The sequence below is a fragment of the Trachypithecus francoisi genome, unplaced genomic scaffold (assembly GCF_009764315.1).
Source record: "Trachypithecus francoisi isolate TF-2019V2 unplaced genomic scaffold, Tfra_2.0 Lachesis_group6, whole genome shotgun sequence".
Lineage (NCBI taxonomy): Eukaryota > Metazoa > Chordata > Mammalia > Primates > Cercopithecidae > Trachypithecus > Trachypithecus francoisi.
The window spans coordinates 1998536-2020173 of NW_022681471.1; the positions used below are offsets into that span (position 1 = coordinate 1998536).

General features: G+C 38.1%; 1 protein-coding gene across 1 annotated transcript in view; it reads right to left on the reverse strand.

The window, feature by feature from the left end:
- Window positions 1-21638, reverse strand: part of AFF2 (AF4/FMR2 family member 2) — a 504395-nt gene that overhangs the window by 169242 nt on the left and 313515 nt on the right. The window contains exon 4 of the mRNA XM_033200831.1: window positions 20255-20299. Coding sequence (XP_033056722.1) covers window positions 20255-20299 — 45 coding nt within the window. The remainder of the gene's footprint in view (window positions 1-20254; window positions 20300-21638) is intronic.

Genomic DNA, 21638 nt, shown 5'->3' on the forward strand with positions numbered 1-21638 from the left:
GAGAAGATGCAAAACTGAATCTGGAGCAGTTGTTTTACATGACATGTAAACACGGCTGACTAAACTGGCTAAGGAAATTTATCATTCTCCCAGGGATGGGGTGGGGGGAACACGCTGAGGGGGAGCCTATTGTCTCACAGTGAGACAGCTAACAGCCCAATTTGTCTGATTGTTTGCTGAGCTCTTAGAAAATCTAACAACAGTGGAACCATAGAGTTTCCTGGGCTTGATCACTAACCATTCCTGCCAAGCTTCTCTAGTGGTCAAAACTCTGTTCCATTCAATTGAATGAATATTCTTCTGTTTGGAATGCTGTTAAGACAGTCTCCTGAGATTGCTCCTCTGATTTCCATGCAAGTGCTCATAGAGATGAAGTGTAAAATCAACTGTTACATTAAACATAACTTCTCGGCCATGGCATAACAATGGGTCAACGCAAAATGCAATTCTTTTAAAAGTTTCTAACACTAATTTATGATTTCAATGGCATGGTATAAAAACCCTAGTGATGTTTCTTCAAATAAATAATTGAATTCTTTATTCAAACTCTTTAGTGCTGGCATTTGTTTAAGGGAATCTATAAATATTCTCCTTCGGACCCAGGACTGTACATGCAAAAAGTTCAGCTCACATTGGCTGCCTTCATCCTGGCAGACCCAACCAAGGGTTTCATTGAAAAAGAGCCCTAATTATAATGTACAATTGGGAAGTATAGTGATCAGTATTCTGAATCTCCACTGTGTACTCAATCAGGAAATCAATCAAGCCATCTTCTTGCCATTGCCAGATGCAATCAATTCCATTTCACCCACTGAATACGACAGGAAACATATATGACCATGTGCAGGGACTATTCATACAACTTTTTTTGGTCCCATTACTCCTCGGGCATTCTACATTCAGCCACTGCAAAGAAAGGTCTCCAAAGGTAAATACGAGGGAATGGAGCACTATAGTGATATACCGGGCAGAATTCAACCAGACCTTTTTAGTTCAGCAAAAGGTTTCAGCAGCAGCAACCTGAGGCCACAGCTATCTAACTAATGGTATTTGACTCCCTAAATACGATTGCCTTGTAAATTTTAATCTTTATTAAGACCTTCGTCTTTGTCTAAATTAGGTTGAACCCGTCAGAATAGAAGACTGAACACCCCACTAGGAAATGTTATCAGACTGAACAACATTGAATTGTTTGCCTTGTTTGGTACAGGCAGAATTAACACAATTTCAAAGGTTAGAAATGTAAGAACTGGCCACTGAGAAACTGTTCTGCAAAAAGCAGCAGCAAAAAGGGAATCAAGCTAGAGGGCTTTTGTTAAGTGGTCCAGTTCAGGTATCTGAGGATTCTGGGGTTTCTTGAGGGCCAGTTCTTAACATTTCCAGCCCTTGAAATTGTTTCTTACATTCTTAAGCTAATTTTGACATCAGATCATTGTAACTCTTTTCAAAGGTGATTTTTAACTGCACTGTTGAATTTCCAGCTCTTCTGTTTCAAATTATTTTCCCATCAATTACATCCAATGACCATCACTTAAAATATACTGATTTGAGATAATTCACCAGGCTTTCATAACACTACAGCCATTCTTTTTTTTTCTTTCAGAGTCACTTCACAAGACGGAATGACATGCTATATCCTCACAGCATGAGATGTTTCTTAATGGTTACCTTCCAATTTTCTCCTTTAGCACAAACTCAGGCAAACCAACTTGATAAAACTCACACACTTTCATTGGCTTCTTCTCCAGCACCATTTCTAATAATCTGTATTTGATTTCATTCATTCAGAAAACATTTATTGGGCATCTACTCCTTGCAAGGTATCTAACAGCCAGGAAGCTAGACTAGGTCCCGGTACAGGGTCTGGTGTTACTCTCGGTAGGTAGAGTATTGATAACTGGAATGAGAGTAAGGTAATAACAATTACCAGTTACCATTCAAAGTAGAAATAAAATAAGCCCATCAAAGTTAATTTTTTTTTTAGAGAATAATGCACAATTTGTTATATGTTTCAGAAATTGCTAAAGGGATTTGTTGATTTCACATTGTTGGAGAGATACGGTGTCGATGCAGCAACACAGCAGTCCTTTAGAAAACCAGCTTATGCTATAAGGGAAAGGTACTAGAGAATGACAACTCTAGGCAAAGGCGGACAGAAGGATACATTTCACACAATCCTCAGTCTAAGGCTTTTCAAAGAATTACACAAGGCATGTTAGTATTCCATTTCTAAGGGCTGCTGTAGCTTTTCAAACATGATAGCTTTCTTGTAGTTTACACTTATCACGTTAAGAAAAATGGTAATGAGGAGTTCATGACAACTGCTTTTAGAAGGGACAAAGGCTCAATTGCTGGGGAATAAAGAAGTAATATCTATTTTCATGGAAAGAAGCCTCCAGTGAAGAACTTGGCTATAGCTTTGGTTTCTCATTATTCCTGAGCTCAGTAAAAATAAGGTACCAGGTCGCTAATATAGCTGAAACTCCATCCAATATGATTTGCATGGAATTGTCTTTCCTCTGAAACAGCTATTTCAATCTTAGAATCACAGTGCCAGGGGGATGAAAGAGAACTGGTTTGTCCCATTCACATGAAATTAACTAACAAATCTATCACAAGATGACAGTCTAACTACTGAACACCAGGCCCTCTCTCCCACCCCCCACCCACAGACACCCCTCAATAAAAATAAAAATAAACCAACAGAGGTATCAAATTCCTTGCAGTAGCCTGAATTTAACAACATCAAAACCACTACTAAGTCACAGTGAAATTGATTCAGAAAGCCCCCTCCAAGTATTCCAAATCCCAATAGGTTGAGTATTTCTGAATGCCTGGACAGTAACTCCTCTCCCCAGATTCGTTTTTCTCTACAATTCCTCCAAATAACGGAAAATAAATAGCATCTGTATTCCATATTAACAGTGGCAAAAACAGCACAAGTGAGAGGCATATTTTTTTCTAAAAGGATATTTGACTGATGAAAAAGCAGAACTTTCTAAACTCTGTATGAACACTGGGGGCCAGTGGTATGTACAAAAATGTGGCCTCAAAGGCATGCTATAAAGCTTCAATCCTGTGTTAAACCCAGGAAAGCAGGTCCCTCTCTGCCTTGGTATAAACAGCAACTTGCCAGTGTAAGCTACAAGTAGCTAGTGATTCATACCTGATATTTTATACTAAGCATTTGTTAAAAATCAATCCAATCTGATTATCGGATTTCACCACCAAGTCTTTTTCTTTAATTAAAAGGTAACAATCTTATAAAACCAACTTGATAAAACTCACACACTTTCATTGGCTTCTTCTCCAGCACCATTTCTAATAATCTGTATTTAATCTCATTCATTCAGAAAACATTTATTGAGCGTCTACTCCTTGCAAGGTATCTAACAGCCAGGAAGCTAGACTAGGTCCCGGTACAGGGTCTGGTGTTACTCTCGGTAGGTAGAGTATTGATAACTGGAATGAGAGTAAGGTAATAACAATTACCAGTTACCATTCGAAGTATAAAAGTTTATTTTATTAATAGTTTCCCACTGACATTTTTTAGGGATTCACATTTGTACTTCAAAACATTTACTCACCATAAGGAAGGGGTGCATTCCAACTACTCCCACCCTCCGCCCCTTGCAAGCTTCCCTAATAACCATCTGAGAATCCACTGCCCATGGATGTCTCTAAATCCTCTTTAAACCTCTATCGTTTTTGGCCTAAAACATCTTTTGGGGTAACCAGATCAATACTTTTACTCCTGGCTATAAATTTATCAAAGCACCAAATAGAAGATTCAAAGGGAACAATGTCAAACCCTTATACCCAGGAAGGTTTCAGTGCAAATGAAACATTGGTCTTGAAGTAAATAAATATCTCAAGGAGAACTCTACCCCACCTGCAACACACACATAAACATGGATGTCTCAGGCCTGGGATTCCAGCTGTTACTTGTAATCAATTTGTAACTCTTGTCCAAAAGCCAGTTTGCCAACCAGTGCCGCAGCACGTTGCTCTCCTACTCCCACCCCCACCACTGCCTCCTGCTCATCTAGTCTCTCCTTCATTCGTATTAAAGAAGGAAAGAAATGTGTAAAATGACTTAAAAAACCCCAAAACCCTGGTCAGAGATTTGCAAGCCACCCACAGAGACTGCTATACAGCTGACAAAAACCAACCTGGCAGGGTCTCTGGGCTAATTAAACAAATTTGACAATTTGAAAAGCTGCAACGTGCCTTATGAACTATGGAGTGGTCAAAAATGAAAAAAAAAAACACTTTATTAAAGACATGAAAGGAGCTTACTTATTTAATATTCAAGAAAATCACAGGGGCAATTGAAGCTCCTTGGCCAAATCAGATAGAGAGTCTGTGAAGGGTTGAAATATGAAATTCAAAGTTACACTTTGAAAATATTTGGAATTTATGAATAACAAGAAGAGTCATAATAACAATCCAATAGGAGCTTGTATGTATTTGGGGGTTAGAATTCACTGTTTCATTTATGTTACCAAATTTAATCCACTCAATAATACAGAGGAGTAGTTTTTCTTGTTCTCATTTCATAGGTCAGATAACTGAGTTTTGGAGAAAATGCCATGCAGCTCAAGAACCTCTGCCCAGGTGTCTGGCTTTGAGCTCTAGGCTTTGGGCACCACCATGCTCCATAGGACAGGTTTTCTAAAAGGGAACACTCCAATCGTGTAGCAGGAACAAGGCTCCCTCACCTTTCTGGATATCCATTATAATTTGGTGGTTAAAAGAAGTACAATATCATCATTTTGTGCGTGTGTGTGTGTGTGTGTGTGTGTAAGTGGGTATGTGTGTGGTTTTAGAGATGAGGTCTCACTCTGTCACCTCAGAGTGAGTGGTGTGCAATGGTGTGATCATGGCTCACTGCAGCCTCCAACTCCTGGGCTCAAGCAATCCTCCTACCTCAGCCTCCCCATGTAGCTGAGACTACAGGTGTGCACCAACACACCTAGCTAATTATTTTTATAGACATATGAGTCTCATTTTGTTGCCCCAGGCTGGTCTTGAACTCCTGTTCTCAAGCAATCCTCTCACCTCAGCCTCCCAAAGTGCTGGGATTACATGCATGAACCACAGAACCCAACTTATAATTGTTTTCAAACCACTGCCCTTACTCATGCCACATACAAACCAATGGCAAGTGTGACGGTCACAAAACCCAAATGGCAAGTCAGTAAAAATAAGCCGATCTCTAAGGAGAGGCACAAATTTATTAAATTTCCCTTGTCACCATGATGCATTCTAATTAATAGCTGTTTATTCTCCAGCTTTATGGAGGTATAACTGACAAAAGAAATTATTAATATATATTTATGGTATACAACATGAGGTTTTGATGTATACATACATTGTAACATGATTGCCACAATGAAGCTAATTAATATATCCACCAACTCACATAGCTACATTTATTTGTTGCTTAAATGTTACGAGAACATTTAAGATCTACTCTTTCAGTAAATTTTGAGTATATAATACAGTATATCTTCAGAACTTATTTACCCTACATAACTGAAAGTTTGTACAATGAATGGCTTTTCTCATGACTCAGTCCATTTTAATGTTAATAATCCAGATCTCAAGCCCCTGCACTATAGCAAGGTGTAGGTAAGCAACTTCCCTTTATGAGGAACTGGGACAATTAAAGTCACTGGAGTTGTCCAAGTGCTGCTGTGGTACTTTCTTTAATGATGCACCTTAGGTGGATGTCTAAAGAGATGGAAACGTTGAAGAGTGCAGGAAAGAGAGAGTGAGAGAGGAAGAGAGAAGAGAGAGGAAGCAAATATGAATCAAGTCCTGGGTTTTTATAGCACCATTTCTCTCCTAAAAGGGCCATTCAAGGGCCTGAGGTACCCTTTTATTTCCAGAGCCTAGGGATGAAAGCATTATTAATCTTATCAAACACAGGGAAAGACACTTTGCCTGAGGCCTGAATTAGGAGTACATGGGTCCCTGCATTGCCCAACAAACCAGGTGTATGCCTGAAACTTCTCTCGTCTTCTCTCTTTTGTGGGAATACTTGCTTTATCTCTTTCTATCTACTCAGCCTTATTTTTTGTTCTGTCTTATATAGTAGGGGCACTGCTCAGAACTAGAGTTGAATTTGATTAATGTATTGTATATAAGACTCAGGAGGAAATAAATTAGTCAGATATACTCTAAACACAGTCTAGAATACACAGCCCAGAAGGTAAAACAATATTTGGTTTTATTTGATAGTAAAACTCAGAATAAAAACCTAGAGCAAATCTGAAGAGATATCTGGGGCAGTTCTGTTCACTGTATCTTTCTACAGTGATGGAAATGTTGAGTTTTGTGTTGTCTAATATGGCAAACACTGGCCACATGTCGCTAATGAGAACTTGAAATGGATGAGGAACTGAACATTTATTTTATTAAAATTTAATTAATTTAAATTCAAATGGCCAGCCACATGTGGTTGGTGTTTCTGTACTGGAGAGTGGAAAAAATTCAACACTTTACAGATGGAGAACCTGAAGCACACAATGGTTAAGAGACTAGCCAAGGGTCACAGAATAAGGTAGTGGCAGGGTCAGAATTAGCTTTGAGGTCCTTTGATGTCCAGTCCAATGTCACTGGCACATTGTTTTCATCTTAATCCCAGTTCTTTCAAAGGCCAATGCTGCATGGTCTCCACTCTGTAACATAGGACAGAAGCAGACCAGGCTCTAACAATATCGGGGTGGACTCTCCAGGTGTCAGAACTGCCATTCACTTTTGCATCAAAAGCACTAGGGGTGTGAGGATGTGCTGGGGGCTCCAGGATTAAAGAGCAGCGAGGAGGCTGCAAAGTTGGAGTATGGACTAGTTTTTCAGGTGTCCTCTAAACCCAACAGGTCCTGAGAAGTACTAAGGGAGTTGAATAGAAAATAATCAGAGGCCCAGACAGCCAGGATGCTGTTTTTACATCTTAGTTTTAGATTGGCCTTAGTTATTTATTTTATGATTCTGCAATTTCCAGTTAACATGTTGCCAGGAAAAGAGCAGGATGAGTCTGTTCGTGTTAGTGTGTCATTCCAATAATGAAGGGGCTTTGGGGAAACGAGTGTTTAATGGAAGCAACATACAGGTTATCAACATACAGGTTATCAGCCACACACACACACACACACACACACACCCTGGAGGAATCACTCTAGAGAAGAAAACACATCTTGTGGAAGCTCTTTTCTTTTTTTTTTTCTTTTTCTTTTTTTTTTTTTTTGAGACGGAGTCTCGCTCTGTCACCCAGGCTGGAGTGCAGTGGCCGGATCTCAGCTCACTGCAAGCTCCGCCTCCCGGGTTCACGCCATTCTCCTGCCTCAGCCTCCCGAGTAGCTGGGACTACAGGCGCCGCCACCTCGCCCGGCTAGTTTTCTATATTTTTAGTAGAGACGGGGTTTCACCGTGTCAGCCAGGATGGTCTCGATCTCCTGACCTTGTGATCCGCCCATCTCGGCCTCCCAAAGTGCTGGGATTACAGGCTTGAGCCACCGCGCCTGGCCGGAAGCTCTTTTCTTGTGATCACAGTGATAATAAGCACAGTGAATGGCGCCAAAACATTATTTGACAGATTTGAAAATCTCTCCCATTGTAGTAGCATGTGGGGCCCTGCCTTTATTCAGTACCTTGTTTAAATTGATAATGCCAGCATTATTGTATTTTGAGGAACAATATTAAAAATGGACTATATATATTAAATAGTAATTGTCAATTGAGGATGTGATGACTATCTGGCTGCGACATCTGTTACCCCACTGAACGTCAGGATTGATTCAACTGACTGGCTGGCTAGATGGGTGTCATTTCTCCCTCTTACCACTGCTTCTCTATAGAGAAGAACCCTTCTTAGGTCAAAGGTATAGGAGCTGCTGGGCTTCCCTGCTACAACCTCCAAGGAAGCTTTCAAGGTCCATTTGTAGGAGAACATAGGGTAGTCAAGTTTCCAAGAATCCAGACACATGTAAATGATTGGAGTTGCATTTGGCAGTTTGCCCTTCTTAAAAAGAAATTGGCAGTGGAAAAAGCACACAATGGTGATAATATATCATTTGGAGAAATAAGAAATGGAGTCATTAAAATGCCTAATATTTGTATAATTATTCTTCTCAGTAAGCACTATTATCTGCTTATTAACTTGTAATTTACTTTTCATGGAAAATCAAATCATTATTGTACCTTGGGTGGAAATAACACTATGAGGTCATTTTCTCTAACCACTCCTCTACAAATTTAAGTCATTTAATAAACACACTGCATTTAATCTATGCACTTTTTATGCACCTACACCTGTCACCTTTGTGTGCATGTATGTGGGGGTGCCTTCTGTAATTGGCCAAACAGACAGAGTAAGGATTTCCACACAGACTATGCCCTAATGGACCTCACATTCTGCCGTAACAGGCAACTCCCCAACATACACACATACAAAGGCAAGTGTAGGTATATAAAAATTGCTATGGGGACTTAGAAGACAGATAGAGAAATTAATTCATTAATATCTATGATCTGTGTGGTGGATCTTACATGGTGTAAATAGGAGGTCCCCAGACAGGAATGGATGAGATCGCAGGCAGAGGGAGGAGGCAACACACAGAGGCAGAGGAGATGGCACATTTGATAAAGGGGGAGAAGTCTGCAATGGATGTGGAAAAGGGCACACAGTTGGAATAACTGGCAATTAGTGAGGTAGGCATGGGTGGTGACATAAAGGAAGGACTCTGACTGCCAAGATCTGGGTTTGGAAGTTTATCCTCTACGTACTGGGGGAGCACAGTGCCTCTATTTGAACACTTTCCGTGACAAAGACCTCACCTCCTTCTATCCTTGGACAGATCTACCAATTAGAACAGGGGAGAAAGGAAAGACCTAATTGAGTGCTCCAAGCACTATTCTAGAGGTTTCATATGCATCATGTAATGTAATTGTCCCTATAATTCTGAGAATTAGGGCATATTATCACACTTTTGTAAATGAGGTACAAAAATGTTAATTTACCCAAAAACATTCAGCAAGTGAGAAGAGCCGAGCTCTACTGTCTTAACCATGATGCCCCAAACCCCAGAACATTCTTGTTTTTATTGCCCTAATACTTATCCCTCTATAAGTGCCCCTCAAAAGTTGGATTCCACCATTTGAGGCCTTCTATCTCAAATGCAGCCTCTGAGCCTCTTTCTTCCACAGGGTAGTCTCTCAGGTAGCCACAGCTTGCTCCCTCTTCTAGTTCAATTTTCTACTGTTTATCTCTTTAGACATTCTAGTTTGGAGACTACCCACTATCCTGGATACTCTTTGCTAAGTGCATTTTAGTTCAGCAACATACCTCTTAAATTGTTTTTTCATTTTTATTTAAGTTCAGGGAGTAAACATGCATGTTTGTTACATGAGTAAATTGTTTCTTAAATATTTTTAGGAAAGTAATATAAATTATAGAAATTGAGAAAATATAAAAAAGAAGAAATTCACCCATAATTCTAACTCTAACAAAATAAGAACTATCATTTCAAAATATTTTCCTTCAGTTTCTTTTTAGTCATATTTTTATACTGATATAATACTTAAGAACATAAAATGTTATATTCTGGTTATTTCACTTAACATTATCTCATAGTTTTTCCTCATGTTGTACATCATCAGCAAAGCCATGTTTTTAATGGTTGATTATGATTTTGAATGTATAAATCTGAGTTTGCTTAACTATTCTCCTATTGTTAGATATATAGTAGCATTTTTTGCTATTACAAAGAATCATGTAATGAATAATTTTGTTCACATAGCTTTTCTAGGAGCTTGGATTTTTCTCATAGCATGAATTCTCTAAAGTGGAATTATAGATTACCAGTGTCCCCATAAAAATAGAGTAGCCAACCTAAATAAATGGAGAGGCACATTGACCACATCCATGAGATGAAAGATGCAACACAGTAAAGGTATTAATTCCCTCAAAATTGATTTATAGATGTAAGGCAATAGTAACCAACATTTAAGCAGAATTCTTTATAAACATAAATGATATATCCAAAATTCATATGGAAAGGAAAAGGAACTAGAATAGCTAAACCATTTTAGGAAAAGAACAAAGTTGGAAGATTCACATTATGTTATTTTCAGACTTACAGTATCTACAGAAATTAAGACATTATCGTATTGGTGAAAGGTCAAGGACAAAGACAAGTAGAAGAGACTGGAGAGTCCAGAAATAGACCCACACAAATATGGTCAATTGACTTTTTACAAAAATGCAAAAGCAATTCAATGGAGAAAGATTAAATACAATCTTTTCAATAAATGGTGCTGGAACACAATGAGCAATGTAAATCTCAACCTATACCTCACATCACATATCAAAATTAATCCAAAATGAAGTCTTAAATAAAACTCTTAGAATAAAACATGGGATATAATGTTTTTGACCTTGAATTAACCCAGAAGTTCTTAGACTTGACAACAAAATAATAACCCATAACATGAAACAAAGATAAATTGGATTTCATCAAAATTAAGAAATTTTGTTCTTAGAAGGATATCACCAAGAGAATGAAAAGACAAGCCACAGCCCGAGAGAAAATATTTGCAAATCACATATCTGACAAATGACTTATGTCCAGAAATAATAAAAACTCTCAAGATTCATTTATAAAGTAACAGACAACCTGATTTAGTAAATGAGTAAATGATTTGAACAGACACTTCATCAAAAAAGATATACAAATGGGAAATAAGTATATGCTGAGTAAGTGGTCTTTCATACTTGGCTGGTGTAAATACAAAATGGTACAGCCACTCTAAAAGCGATTTAGTATGGTTTTTATAAATATAAACATACTCTAAGCGCATGACTCCACAATCCCACTCCTAGGTATATTCCAAAGATAAATGAAAACATGTATTCATGCAAAAATCTGTACACAATTATTAATACCCACATTATTCATAATCACCAAAAACTGCCTGGTTTGAAATTTTGGCTCTGCCTCTGGTTAGCTGTTGAACTTAGAAAGTCACTTAAGCCCAGAGTACTTCCACATCATTATCTAACAAGGGGATGATAATAGTACTTGCTTCTTGGCATTGATACAGTGATTATATGAGTTACTATATGTGAAATTCTTCTAACAGTACCAGGTACAAAAAAATGCTAGGTAAGTAGTAACACTATTAGTGTGTACTTTGGATTCAGGCCAACATGAGTTCCAATTCTGTGTCAACTGCTTCATAACCATATGAATATATGATTCAGGGCAATTTTCAACCTCTCTAAGGCCTCCAGGCTGTCATCAACCCATTAGCCAGTGGTCTCTGGGTAATGAAATAAGCACTGCTGGAGGAAATTATACAATCTACAGATTGGAACCTGTACAAATATAATATCTTCAATATTACCTGGAGCCTTGATGTTGCCTCATAATCTTACTATATTCCATTAGAGTGAGAGACTTCTCTCTCTTTCAATTACTCTTTCATTCTCCAATCTCCTCTAACCTCTGAACTTTCCCCCGACAGCTTCTTATCCCTGCCGTCTAATTCTGAGACTTGACCTGATAATGAAAAGTGAATTAAAATCTCCCATATACATCTCTAATATTTTATGTTTTTGTTTTTAATCTTTAATACATCTAGAAATAATGTTTTTGTATGGCTTGAGGTAAGGATCCAAGATTAACTTAGGGATAACATAAACGTCTGTGACATTGTCTTCCTATTCAGGAATTGTGTGCCTTTTTATTTAAGTATTCTTTGGCATCTCTCATAGTGACTCAGTTTGTTTATATAGCTCTGACACATTTCTTGTTACATCAATTCACAAGGTGTAAATGGATTTTTTTTGCCCATTACATCTTATAGTTGATTGCTTTATATGTAAAGACTACTTATCGCCATACATTTATTTTGCACACAGCAACTTTGCTGAATTTGTGTATTATTCATGATAGTGTTTTTAGTTAATTTGCTTCTAGTTTCCAGGAAAACAATATATGTATAATGTACAAATAATAACCATTTTAAGCATTATCTCTCACTTTAATGCCTCTTATTCTTTACATATTTAATTGTCTTGGCTAACCTCCAGAAAAATATAAAATGATAGTGGTATAAAGAACATCTAGTCTTTTTCTTGACTATAATAAGAATGCTTTGAGAGTTTCTCCATGAAATGTGATACTAGCCTTTGGGTTAAGGTGGATATATGCTATCACATTAAAGATGTTTCCACTTATTTCTATTTTATCAAGAATGTGTGTTCAGTTTTGTCAAGTGTCTTTTATCATCTATATGAAGATGACTGTGTAATTTTTCTTTTTTTATTCTATTAGCAAAAGGCATTATACAAATGGATTTTGTAACACTGAACCAGTTTCATACTCCTGGAATAAAACCCATTTGGTGATATTGTATATCCTTTACAGTGCTGTCTGATTCTGTTTGTTGGTATTTCATTAAGGGGCTTTGCAACAATAATTGTAAATGATATTATTATGTAATTTTCTTTTTTGTGTTCTATTTTTGTCAGATTTTAGTATCAAAATAAGAGCTAGGTTGGCTTTTCTAAAAAGTACTTTGCAATTTTTTCTTTTTGTTCTATGTTGTGTAAAAGTTATACTGTGATATTTTGTGAAAGTTTAGTTTAATTTCCTCATGAAATCCCATCTGGGAGTGACGCTTTTGTTAAGGGGTGGGGAGAGTCTTCATTTTATTGATGGCGATAAACCTGTTTAGATTTTCTGTCTTTTCTGGAGTTAATCTCTGCCAATTACATTTCACTAAAAAAACCATCCATTTCATCCAACTGTTTATATTTATTTGTACAGAGCTGAGAAAATAGCTACTCATTATTCTCTTAGTTTCCTCTGTATCTGAGATTATTTCTGTTTAATAGTTCTTGTTTTATGTATTAGTGTTTTCCTTTTCTTCTTGATGATGTTAAGTAACCAAGTATCTATTTTATTATAGTACTGTTTTATTTGGGAAAAGGATCTTGAATTAATTAATTATAATGATTTTCTGTTCATAATTCATTAATTCACACCTCTTGATTTATCTACTTTTTAATAGCATCTTTAAGTTAAATAGCATCTTTAATAGTATCACTGATTTTGTTCTTGTCTTTTGAGATAAAATTGCTTCATGGTTTCATGCCACTATGTTGGTCACAGCTTTAATTTTTCCATAACAATGTGTTTTTCTGGTACACTTTTCTCACATGCTTTTTGTGTATTTTTTTTTACATAGATCTTGTGGTGATTCTTTTTTTATGACTTTTTTTTTTTTCATGTCAAGAGTTCTTCCAGGACCAGTCAGGGCTGTGGCTGAATTCCAGACTAGCAGGAATTCTCTTTGGAATACAAGGCTGTGTGCCCAAATGTGTTCAGCCTTTACTTCTCTGTTATCAACAGACATCAGCCCTGCAGGCTACTAGAAAAGCAGCATCTCATTCATCCACCTTGCCTCACTAACAAAGTGCCTTCTACAAATATGTATCATTTATGTAATTTCTCATTCAGTCCTGCCTTCCCTACTTCTCAAGACTGTGTCCCAAACTTGGTCCATGGAAGCTCTAATCTCCAACTTTAATATCCATTCTTATTATTCTAATATTGGTTTTGCTTTTCACCATGTTCCACTTATTCTGAAAATCAGTGTTTCTTTCATCTGCCATGCCAAAAATCCAAGACTATGGGAATCACTTATTGGCTTCTTCCCTGTTTGACCTTCACAAAATAAATTGTGAGTCAGGCTTATGGATCCCCTTTGTTTACATCAATTATGGAGTTTAAATTTATTTTTCTCATTCTCCTGAATGCTTCTGGTGTCAAATGAGAGAAGGGACCAGCCTTGTTTTATTCTTTCCTTCTTTCTTTCATTTCAAAACTGGGAGATGCCTACCAAATTGATTCCAAGAGGCTACTTTCCCAAGGTGTTTTGCAGAGACATGAGTTTCACCTTTACACAGATGCAGGTGAAATGGTTAACTTCCTTCCATTACTTCTCCTTCCCCCAGCCCAATACCACTAGCAAAGCTAGGACAAAAATGCTCGTTCTCAGACAACAGTTGGAAGCGATTACTTCTTTCAGAGAAGCTTAGAATGCTTTTTGGCAAACCAATGCGTTGTTTCATTACTCTCTCCGTACACCCAAGATACAGAAAGCAGGTGTAAATTCTACACATGGCCTAAATTCTCACCTGCTTTCATCCAATTCAATAGAAAATCATAAATCACCATATTCCCAAAAAGAAACAGGTTGACAGAGAACAGACTTATTTTTATAGCATACCTAAGATATATAGGAACTGATATATTTACTCAGCTATTTTAAAGGGGCTACTCTTGCTCATTCTCTGGACAGCTAAATGCTGGGTTGCTAAGTTACTGTTATTTGACATCATCTCTTCCCTGACATCTCCCCATGTTTGACAGGTTCCCATGATTCACTGGCCCAGTCACCTCATTACTCATATTACTCACTTTCCCAATGACGTCTGTAAAATCATTTAAAATTCACCTCATATACTAGCTGCAACCCCTAGATTCCACATAAAAATATTTAAACTGCTTGACAGGTTCTAAGTGCATTTGGAAGCACACTGGATGGCTTACCTGCATTGTTCACATAACAGATGTTATAATTAAATTAAGCATCTTTCTTCTGGGTTGGTTTGTGTTTGACAAAAGAGGAAATGATTACTAGGAGGCATATAATGGATAATATCTCTTATGAGCTAATTTGGTTCCATGAATAGCTCACCTCACATATGCATGCTACGTATTAAGTCCATTAGTGCTTTGAATTAGCTTCAGAAAAGGTAATACTGCACATAATTTACCCAGTCAAGGGCATTTTCACCTGCTGACAAATGTACATATTTCCCAGTGCCATTAGGTAAGAACTAGTCATCAGATTAGCAAAAGGCACAATCATTAGTTCATTTATTTGACTGCATCAATGTTAACATTAATTATAGTCTAAATTATATTTAGGAATTGTCTTTCCTGGGTGGAACACTATATTACCATTTCAAGAAACTATAATTTTAAAAGTCCATATCCAAATAAGTTACATGTTTTCTGAAATATTCCAGAATGATTCTTATTTAAGACAGCTATATAGAAAAGCTTTGCATGAATCCAAGTTGAACATTATTATACATTAATGTATTGACAGGATATAAAATCAATTGCCTAATTATTGGTTAAATTATAAAAGAAATTCTACTGAAAGGTGCTTGATTATGCTGCATAGTCATGACAATATAATAAAATTTCCTTTCAGACATAATTATCTGTCCAGTTTTGTTCCCTGATCCATTTTTTTCTTACTTGCAAGATGGGTTTTTTCATTTGTTTCCCTGTTAAAAAATAAAAATAAAATAACAAGCACTGCCCTGTAAATATTTGGTAAATTTTTCCATGCTAAAACTTTTAACCAAAACACAAGCCTAATAAGTAGAATTGCCATAATTTAGAATGCTGTAAACACAGATCATACTGTAATCAAAAAGAGGTGGCCAAGTAGGTGTTTACCAACCTGATCCATATGGCAGGAAGAAATCTGTAAGAAGATACAGTTTATCAAATCAAGTTCCCTAAATCCTAGCTAGCAAATTCAGCATCCCTCATAAACACTGAATTACCCTTACAGATGTTTGCCTATGAAATTATCAACTACAGAAGGTACTTTGCTAGGAGAGACAATCTGTTCAGCATCAAATCTAAAAGAAATGCTCTATCTGCATTTTTGATTCCAGAAAGGATTTGATAGTTTGTTGATTTTTTAAAGTAAATTCTTGCTATGAACAAATAAATCATACTACTGCAGAACAAATAATCATTGAGCATCCATCCTTAGCTAGTAGCATTTAGAGCATGCTGCTCTCCTTGGCTTAACTCTTCCAGAAATGATTACGCTAGGATCCATAAAACCCCATAGAGCTCAGAAAAGAAGCTGCTGCTGGTGCCCATATTACTACAGATGAGCTGCCTAGGAATCCCTCACATGATCGATGAATGTTACTGCAAAATGCCATCACTGTGGCCAGAGTTGTTATTATTTTTTATTTCCATTTACACGTGAGGGTAGCTTGACTCTAAAGAGTAAATAGCATGCTGACGGAAGCAAGTGTAAAAGCTGGGATGCATTGCACAGATTGCTGCTTTTAAGTTTCTGATTTGTAAAATTCATAATAAGCAATAATATGCTTGAAAAGGAGCAAAGACATCTAAATTTGTATGGCTCATTTTGTGGGAGAAGATCAGTTTGGTGGAAAGGTGTTGTAGGCCAATGAATTCTAGTTTGTTCAAAAAACTACTTAAATTATTCTGGCATAACTGAATTTGTACAAATTGAGGAAACAACAGAAGCTGAAATGAATTGGTGGTTGAATCCACTATAATGTTAATCATAAAGCAGACTGGAAGTTGCTAAGTAAGAATGGATTCAGATAAGCCGACAGGACCAGAAGAACGTATAGCATGACTCTTGTCAGAGATTTGGAAAACTGTGACCTGGGGCAAATTACTTCACCTCTCTGACTTTCACTCTTTACCATTCTGTAAAGCATGACTAATAACACAGTTTTTGAGGGTTGTTGTAAAGGTTCAAAGACATAATGTGCTTACGAACTGTGCCTGGCATGCAATAGACAACACATTACTATTATCAGTTCTTTTATTATTAGAAGCAAATTTGCTATTGTTTTATTATTATTTGAAATTAGATTCAAAAATATTAAAGAATGACAAAAAGGAAGAATTAATTTCTAAGATCTGTTCCAATTATGTTGGTTTGCTGGTATCCTTAAAGTTGCTGGAAATGTCAGCTACTGTCTGAAGCAATTTTGTTTAATATTCAGAGATTCTCACTCTAGATTTGTGACAGGGTGATTGAGAGTTGGGTGTAGTGCAAAGATCACTAGATTTAGAAAACAAAGGCCTGATACTATTTTACTTCTGCCCCATACCAGACCCACCCTGGATTGCAGGTCATTTAACCTCTCTGGACCTCGATTTCATGAGATAATAAGAAACTACCTTATTCCTTATGACCAAATAAGACAATGAGATTCAAGTGCTTTGAAAAGCCGTCACCTGCTATAGGAAAATAAGGTTGACACATCAGGTCAAGTTAGCCTGTTGTAATCTGATTGCATCTAAGAGGCATGAGGACAAGAAGAAAATTGCTGGAAGACCAGACAAGGTGGGCTCCAGCATATTATAGCACTTTGCCCGGGGGGCAAAGAAAGAAAAGTGGACCCACTGGTCTGAAGGGGTGCTGAGAACATTGTCAGACGAATGGTGAGAGGGGCTTTCAAGAAAAACCAACTGGCTTGAATTTGGACAGCATTTTGAGAAAGGGGGCCATAACAAAACACATAAGGTGAAACCATTTCCATAGCCTGGAGGATTGAGGGGCTGAGAGTGGGGAAAGGCTGGTTGTGTTGCATTTGGTTAATAAAAGAAGTCTGTCTCCATGTGAGATGAAGTGGGTTTGCATATGTTTGCTTGCCAGGTGGTGGAGGGAAAAAAGGGGGATCAGGGAAGTGGGAAAGATGGGAGAGCAAATGGACTCAGATTTTCATGGTGCAGATGCAAACAATGTGCATAATTTAAATTTTCCTTCATTGGAGGTGGGTAGAGAGGTGGAGGGGGTAATAACTAGCTCATGCTTCTAGATGAAGACACTGAAAAGCAACATAGCTAGGAAATAAGGGAATCTCATGAGCAACCGGAAGCCAGCTCCTCCGCTCTGGGGCTAGTGCTCCTTCCTCTGCATAGCTCCCCTCAGTGAGGAGAGATGACCTTGTTTGGGCCTCTGCTTAGTTTGAAAACCAGTGAACATGGCCAGGAGAGGTAGGGAGAAAGAGCAAATGTACTTTTCCCCAAGAAGGGGGTTTATGGGGAATGAGGTGACAAATTTACTGTGGAACCCGCCACAGGCCTCTAAGGCCCTCAAACCAAAAGGAACATGAATGTGTAATTAAGACAAAAAGCCCAACAAGCATGTTCTATTGTGACAAGCAAGGTGGTCTATAAAAATTTAACAATTAGTCATAAAATTGGGGACGCAAATTCAGAAAGCTTATTTTTATTCGAAGCATGGGGAATGAAACATTCATTCTTTAATAAAAGAAAGCCCACTCATTAACAGCGTTGTTGGGAAGAAAAAAAAAAAAAGAATTCTATACAATCTATAGCCCTTCAAAAAAGAGACATTTCTCTAGATTCTCTTTCAAGAATAACAGAAGGACTTTTGTTACTTTCTCAAAGCATGTTATCTTTTGTGAGCCTATTAAGGAAACCTGCTTCTTTTCTTTCCATGTGTAAGTGAAATTCTGTTGTTTCTCTAAGTGGCTCCTTTAGGAGACTGGTGTCGCCAGCCTCTGCCAGGTGTTCACCCTCCTTCCTGCATTTAGTCACATAACCACCTAGGCACCAGGGCCGGGTTGCTTTTAAGTAGGTGATTTCAATTGTGACAAATTAGGTAGAGATTTTGAGGTATGTGTGGCATTCCTTTGGGAGTTAAGAAAAAGGCCACTGAGTTTATTTATGCTTGTGACTCGGAGAAGAAAGGAATAACAAGGTTACTATGTAGAGCAGAGTAAGACATTTCTTCCAATGTTACTACCTTCTGTTAAGGAAGGCTGTTGACAAGTGAGCAAGGATTGAATGTATTTTCCCAATGGGAAAGGAGCAAGCAGCTGAGTTCCCAGTGTGCATTCCTTTTGTGGCACTCATAACAGCTGCCTCGTCTCCACCCAAAACGTCGGGCCCCTGAGACAGATGACTGAGGGGTTGCTGGGTTCTTATCTTACCAAAGTAGTCAGCATAGCCCTCATCCAGCAGTCCCCAACCTTTTTAGCACCAGGCACTGGTTTCATGAAAGACAATTTTTCCATAGATGAGGGGGTAGGGAGTGGGAGTAGGGGTGGGGAGATGGTTTTGGATAAAACTTCCACCTGAGATCATCAAGGCATTACATTCTCATGAGGAACACATGGTACCAGTCCATTGCCTTGGGATTGGAAACCCCTGCCCTAATCCATATAGTCTTATCACTGATCAAAGTGATACGACTCACTCATCTCTTTAATAGTTAAGAACAATATTCTTGGGCTGAAACAGGTGCACGAATGTGCACATCAGGTATACTCTGGGTGGCAAGCCAATTCAATGGTAAACAGCTTTTGGCTCTTGACTATTCCTTTGGCTGCATTTTCTCAGGGCTTGCTTCAAACACTGGGCTGCTGAGAAGGCATTTACTGGGAGAGGGGGATCAAGAGGGAGTTGGAGTGACTTTGGTAACTGAGGAAAGGGGATGCAGAGTTTTTACTGGCACACAGATTATTTTCTTTCCCAGATAGAAAGCCTTCATGGTTTTTACATGACTACACTCGTCATCATTTATTACAATAACAAGGATTTATATACCACTTGGTAGCCTATAAGGGAGTTAGGGCAGGTATTATTGTCCTCTTTTACAGACAAGGAAAGGAAATTCAGAGAGATAAAGTAATCTGTCCAAGGTCATAGAAGTGACAAATGGTAGAGCCAGTACAGGAGCTCATTACCATGACTCCTATTCTTGAGATTCCATACTGCCTTATGATGTCAATGGCCAGAGACAGTAGACAGATATGTTTTTCTCACTTAAATTTGGTTTCTTCTTTTGGTTTAATTGTTTACTTCAGGACAGATTATAGCCACTCTTTCAACTTTGTTCTGCCCCCAAGGCATTCACACACATACACTCACTTCCATAAGTAACACTTCCCACAACATGCTATCATTTTCAAGTCTCTCATCTTCTCCTCCTCTCCCACTCCCGCATCTCTTCCTCTCATTATAGGCCACAATCAATGTTGATAACCATGTTCCACGTAGTGGGCGGCAGCAGTGAGACTGAGTTGAGGTCCCAGAAAGGTAAAAGGCAAAGGTTTAGGGTATGGTGCTTGAACAGGGAAAGTTTCCTAAAGAAGGTGGTGAGTGTCTGAGAAGGATGTAGGAATGGATAGGGCAGAAGCTTAGTGATATTAGAAAACTAGCTTGATTACAAAATGGAAAGAAGACAGGTAAGAAATGAGGCCACTGGAATAAGCAGAAGGGTCTTGAAGTAGAATGTCAGGATTCCCCATCATGAAACTCCTTGAAACAGAACAGTAATTACTTTAAACAGCTTAAGCAGATAGATTGCTTCATTATTAAAAGGCACAAAAATAAAGGTTTAAACTCACCCGCAAGATTTCTTCAACACAGCTTGGATCACTGGGAAGACTTACCTGAAACAAAATAAATAGAAAACATTAGGTACAATCTATTTATTCTTCTTGTACAATAGTTTACTCTGTAGGACAAACTGTAAAGCAAGAAAATCTAGCTATCAATTTTTTCCTATTAAATACAAAAGAATATCTCTGCAAATGACTAATTTTGTTTTACTTTAATGAAGTGGTAAGATCGCAGTGCATGGTGCAGAAAGAAAGTGACTCCTTGTTCTGTCACTGATTTGCTTTCAGGCACTGACCCCTCCCCTGTCCCCTGGGGCTTCTCTTTGCTCATCTATCCAAAGAGAGCTTGATCTCATGATCTTTAAGGCATCTTTGACCTTCTGACATACTTTTGTATATTATTCATTAAAAAATGAGGCCTATATAAAACACTTTGTGATTAAATTGAGTTCTTTTTGAACTTGGGAGTCCAACTAGGTGCTTACAAAACGCTAAGGATAACGGCCTGCGTAAATTGCATGCTTGCCTTGGCAGTCACAAGAAGTCTCAGAAGTATACTCAGTGAATCCCATGATCCATTTTTCCCAGTGTGACACCTTCCAAATGAATCAAGATTCAAGTCACTAGCAAAAAGGTACTGAGGGTTTACTCCATGTCAAGCCCACAGCCCTTTCCTGCAGGTGCTTCATAATCAGTGAAAGCAAGGAGTGAGATAACAAAATAAGATACCAGTTGCAAGACAGTGCACCATCAGGAACTTGAGAGTCAGGCAACCATCTAGAAAAATGTCTGCTGCTCACCACGTCATCTGTGCAGGTTTTAGGCATCCCCCAAACATTCCTATGTCCCCTTCACACCTTCACCCTCTCCAGGATTGTAGTCTGATCACATTTGCTTCCTGCCTGCTCTGGTAAGAACAGTGGGTCTCTCATTCACTGCCTTGAAAGATGAAAGCCCAGTCCTGTTAAGAGAGCACTGCCATTATATCTACATTGCCCAGGCCTCTTGCAAGGACAATTATTAACTCCCCAACAGACTGAAGTATGGACTCAACTATACTTGGGGAAATGAAGAATAGAATATGGCACTAGATTTCCTCACCTGACAAAACTACAAGTTAAACAATACAGAAAATCTTCAAACAGCATTATAGTCACTTCTGTACACGCATTCATTACAACCAGTATTTACTGAAGACCTTCTACATGTAAAAGTCCCCACTCCAAGAGGCCTAAAATCCCAAATAGGAGAGACAGCCTGAGACAGTCACCAATAATGAAGGGCTATCAATTCTAGATGGCCCAGTACAACCCCAGGTTACACTTGTTATCTGTGTAATTATTGATAGTATTCTATTCCCTTTCTCTCTCAAAAATGTCCTCCAGTTTGG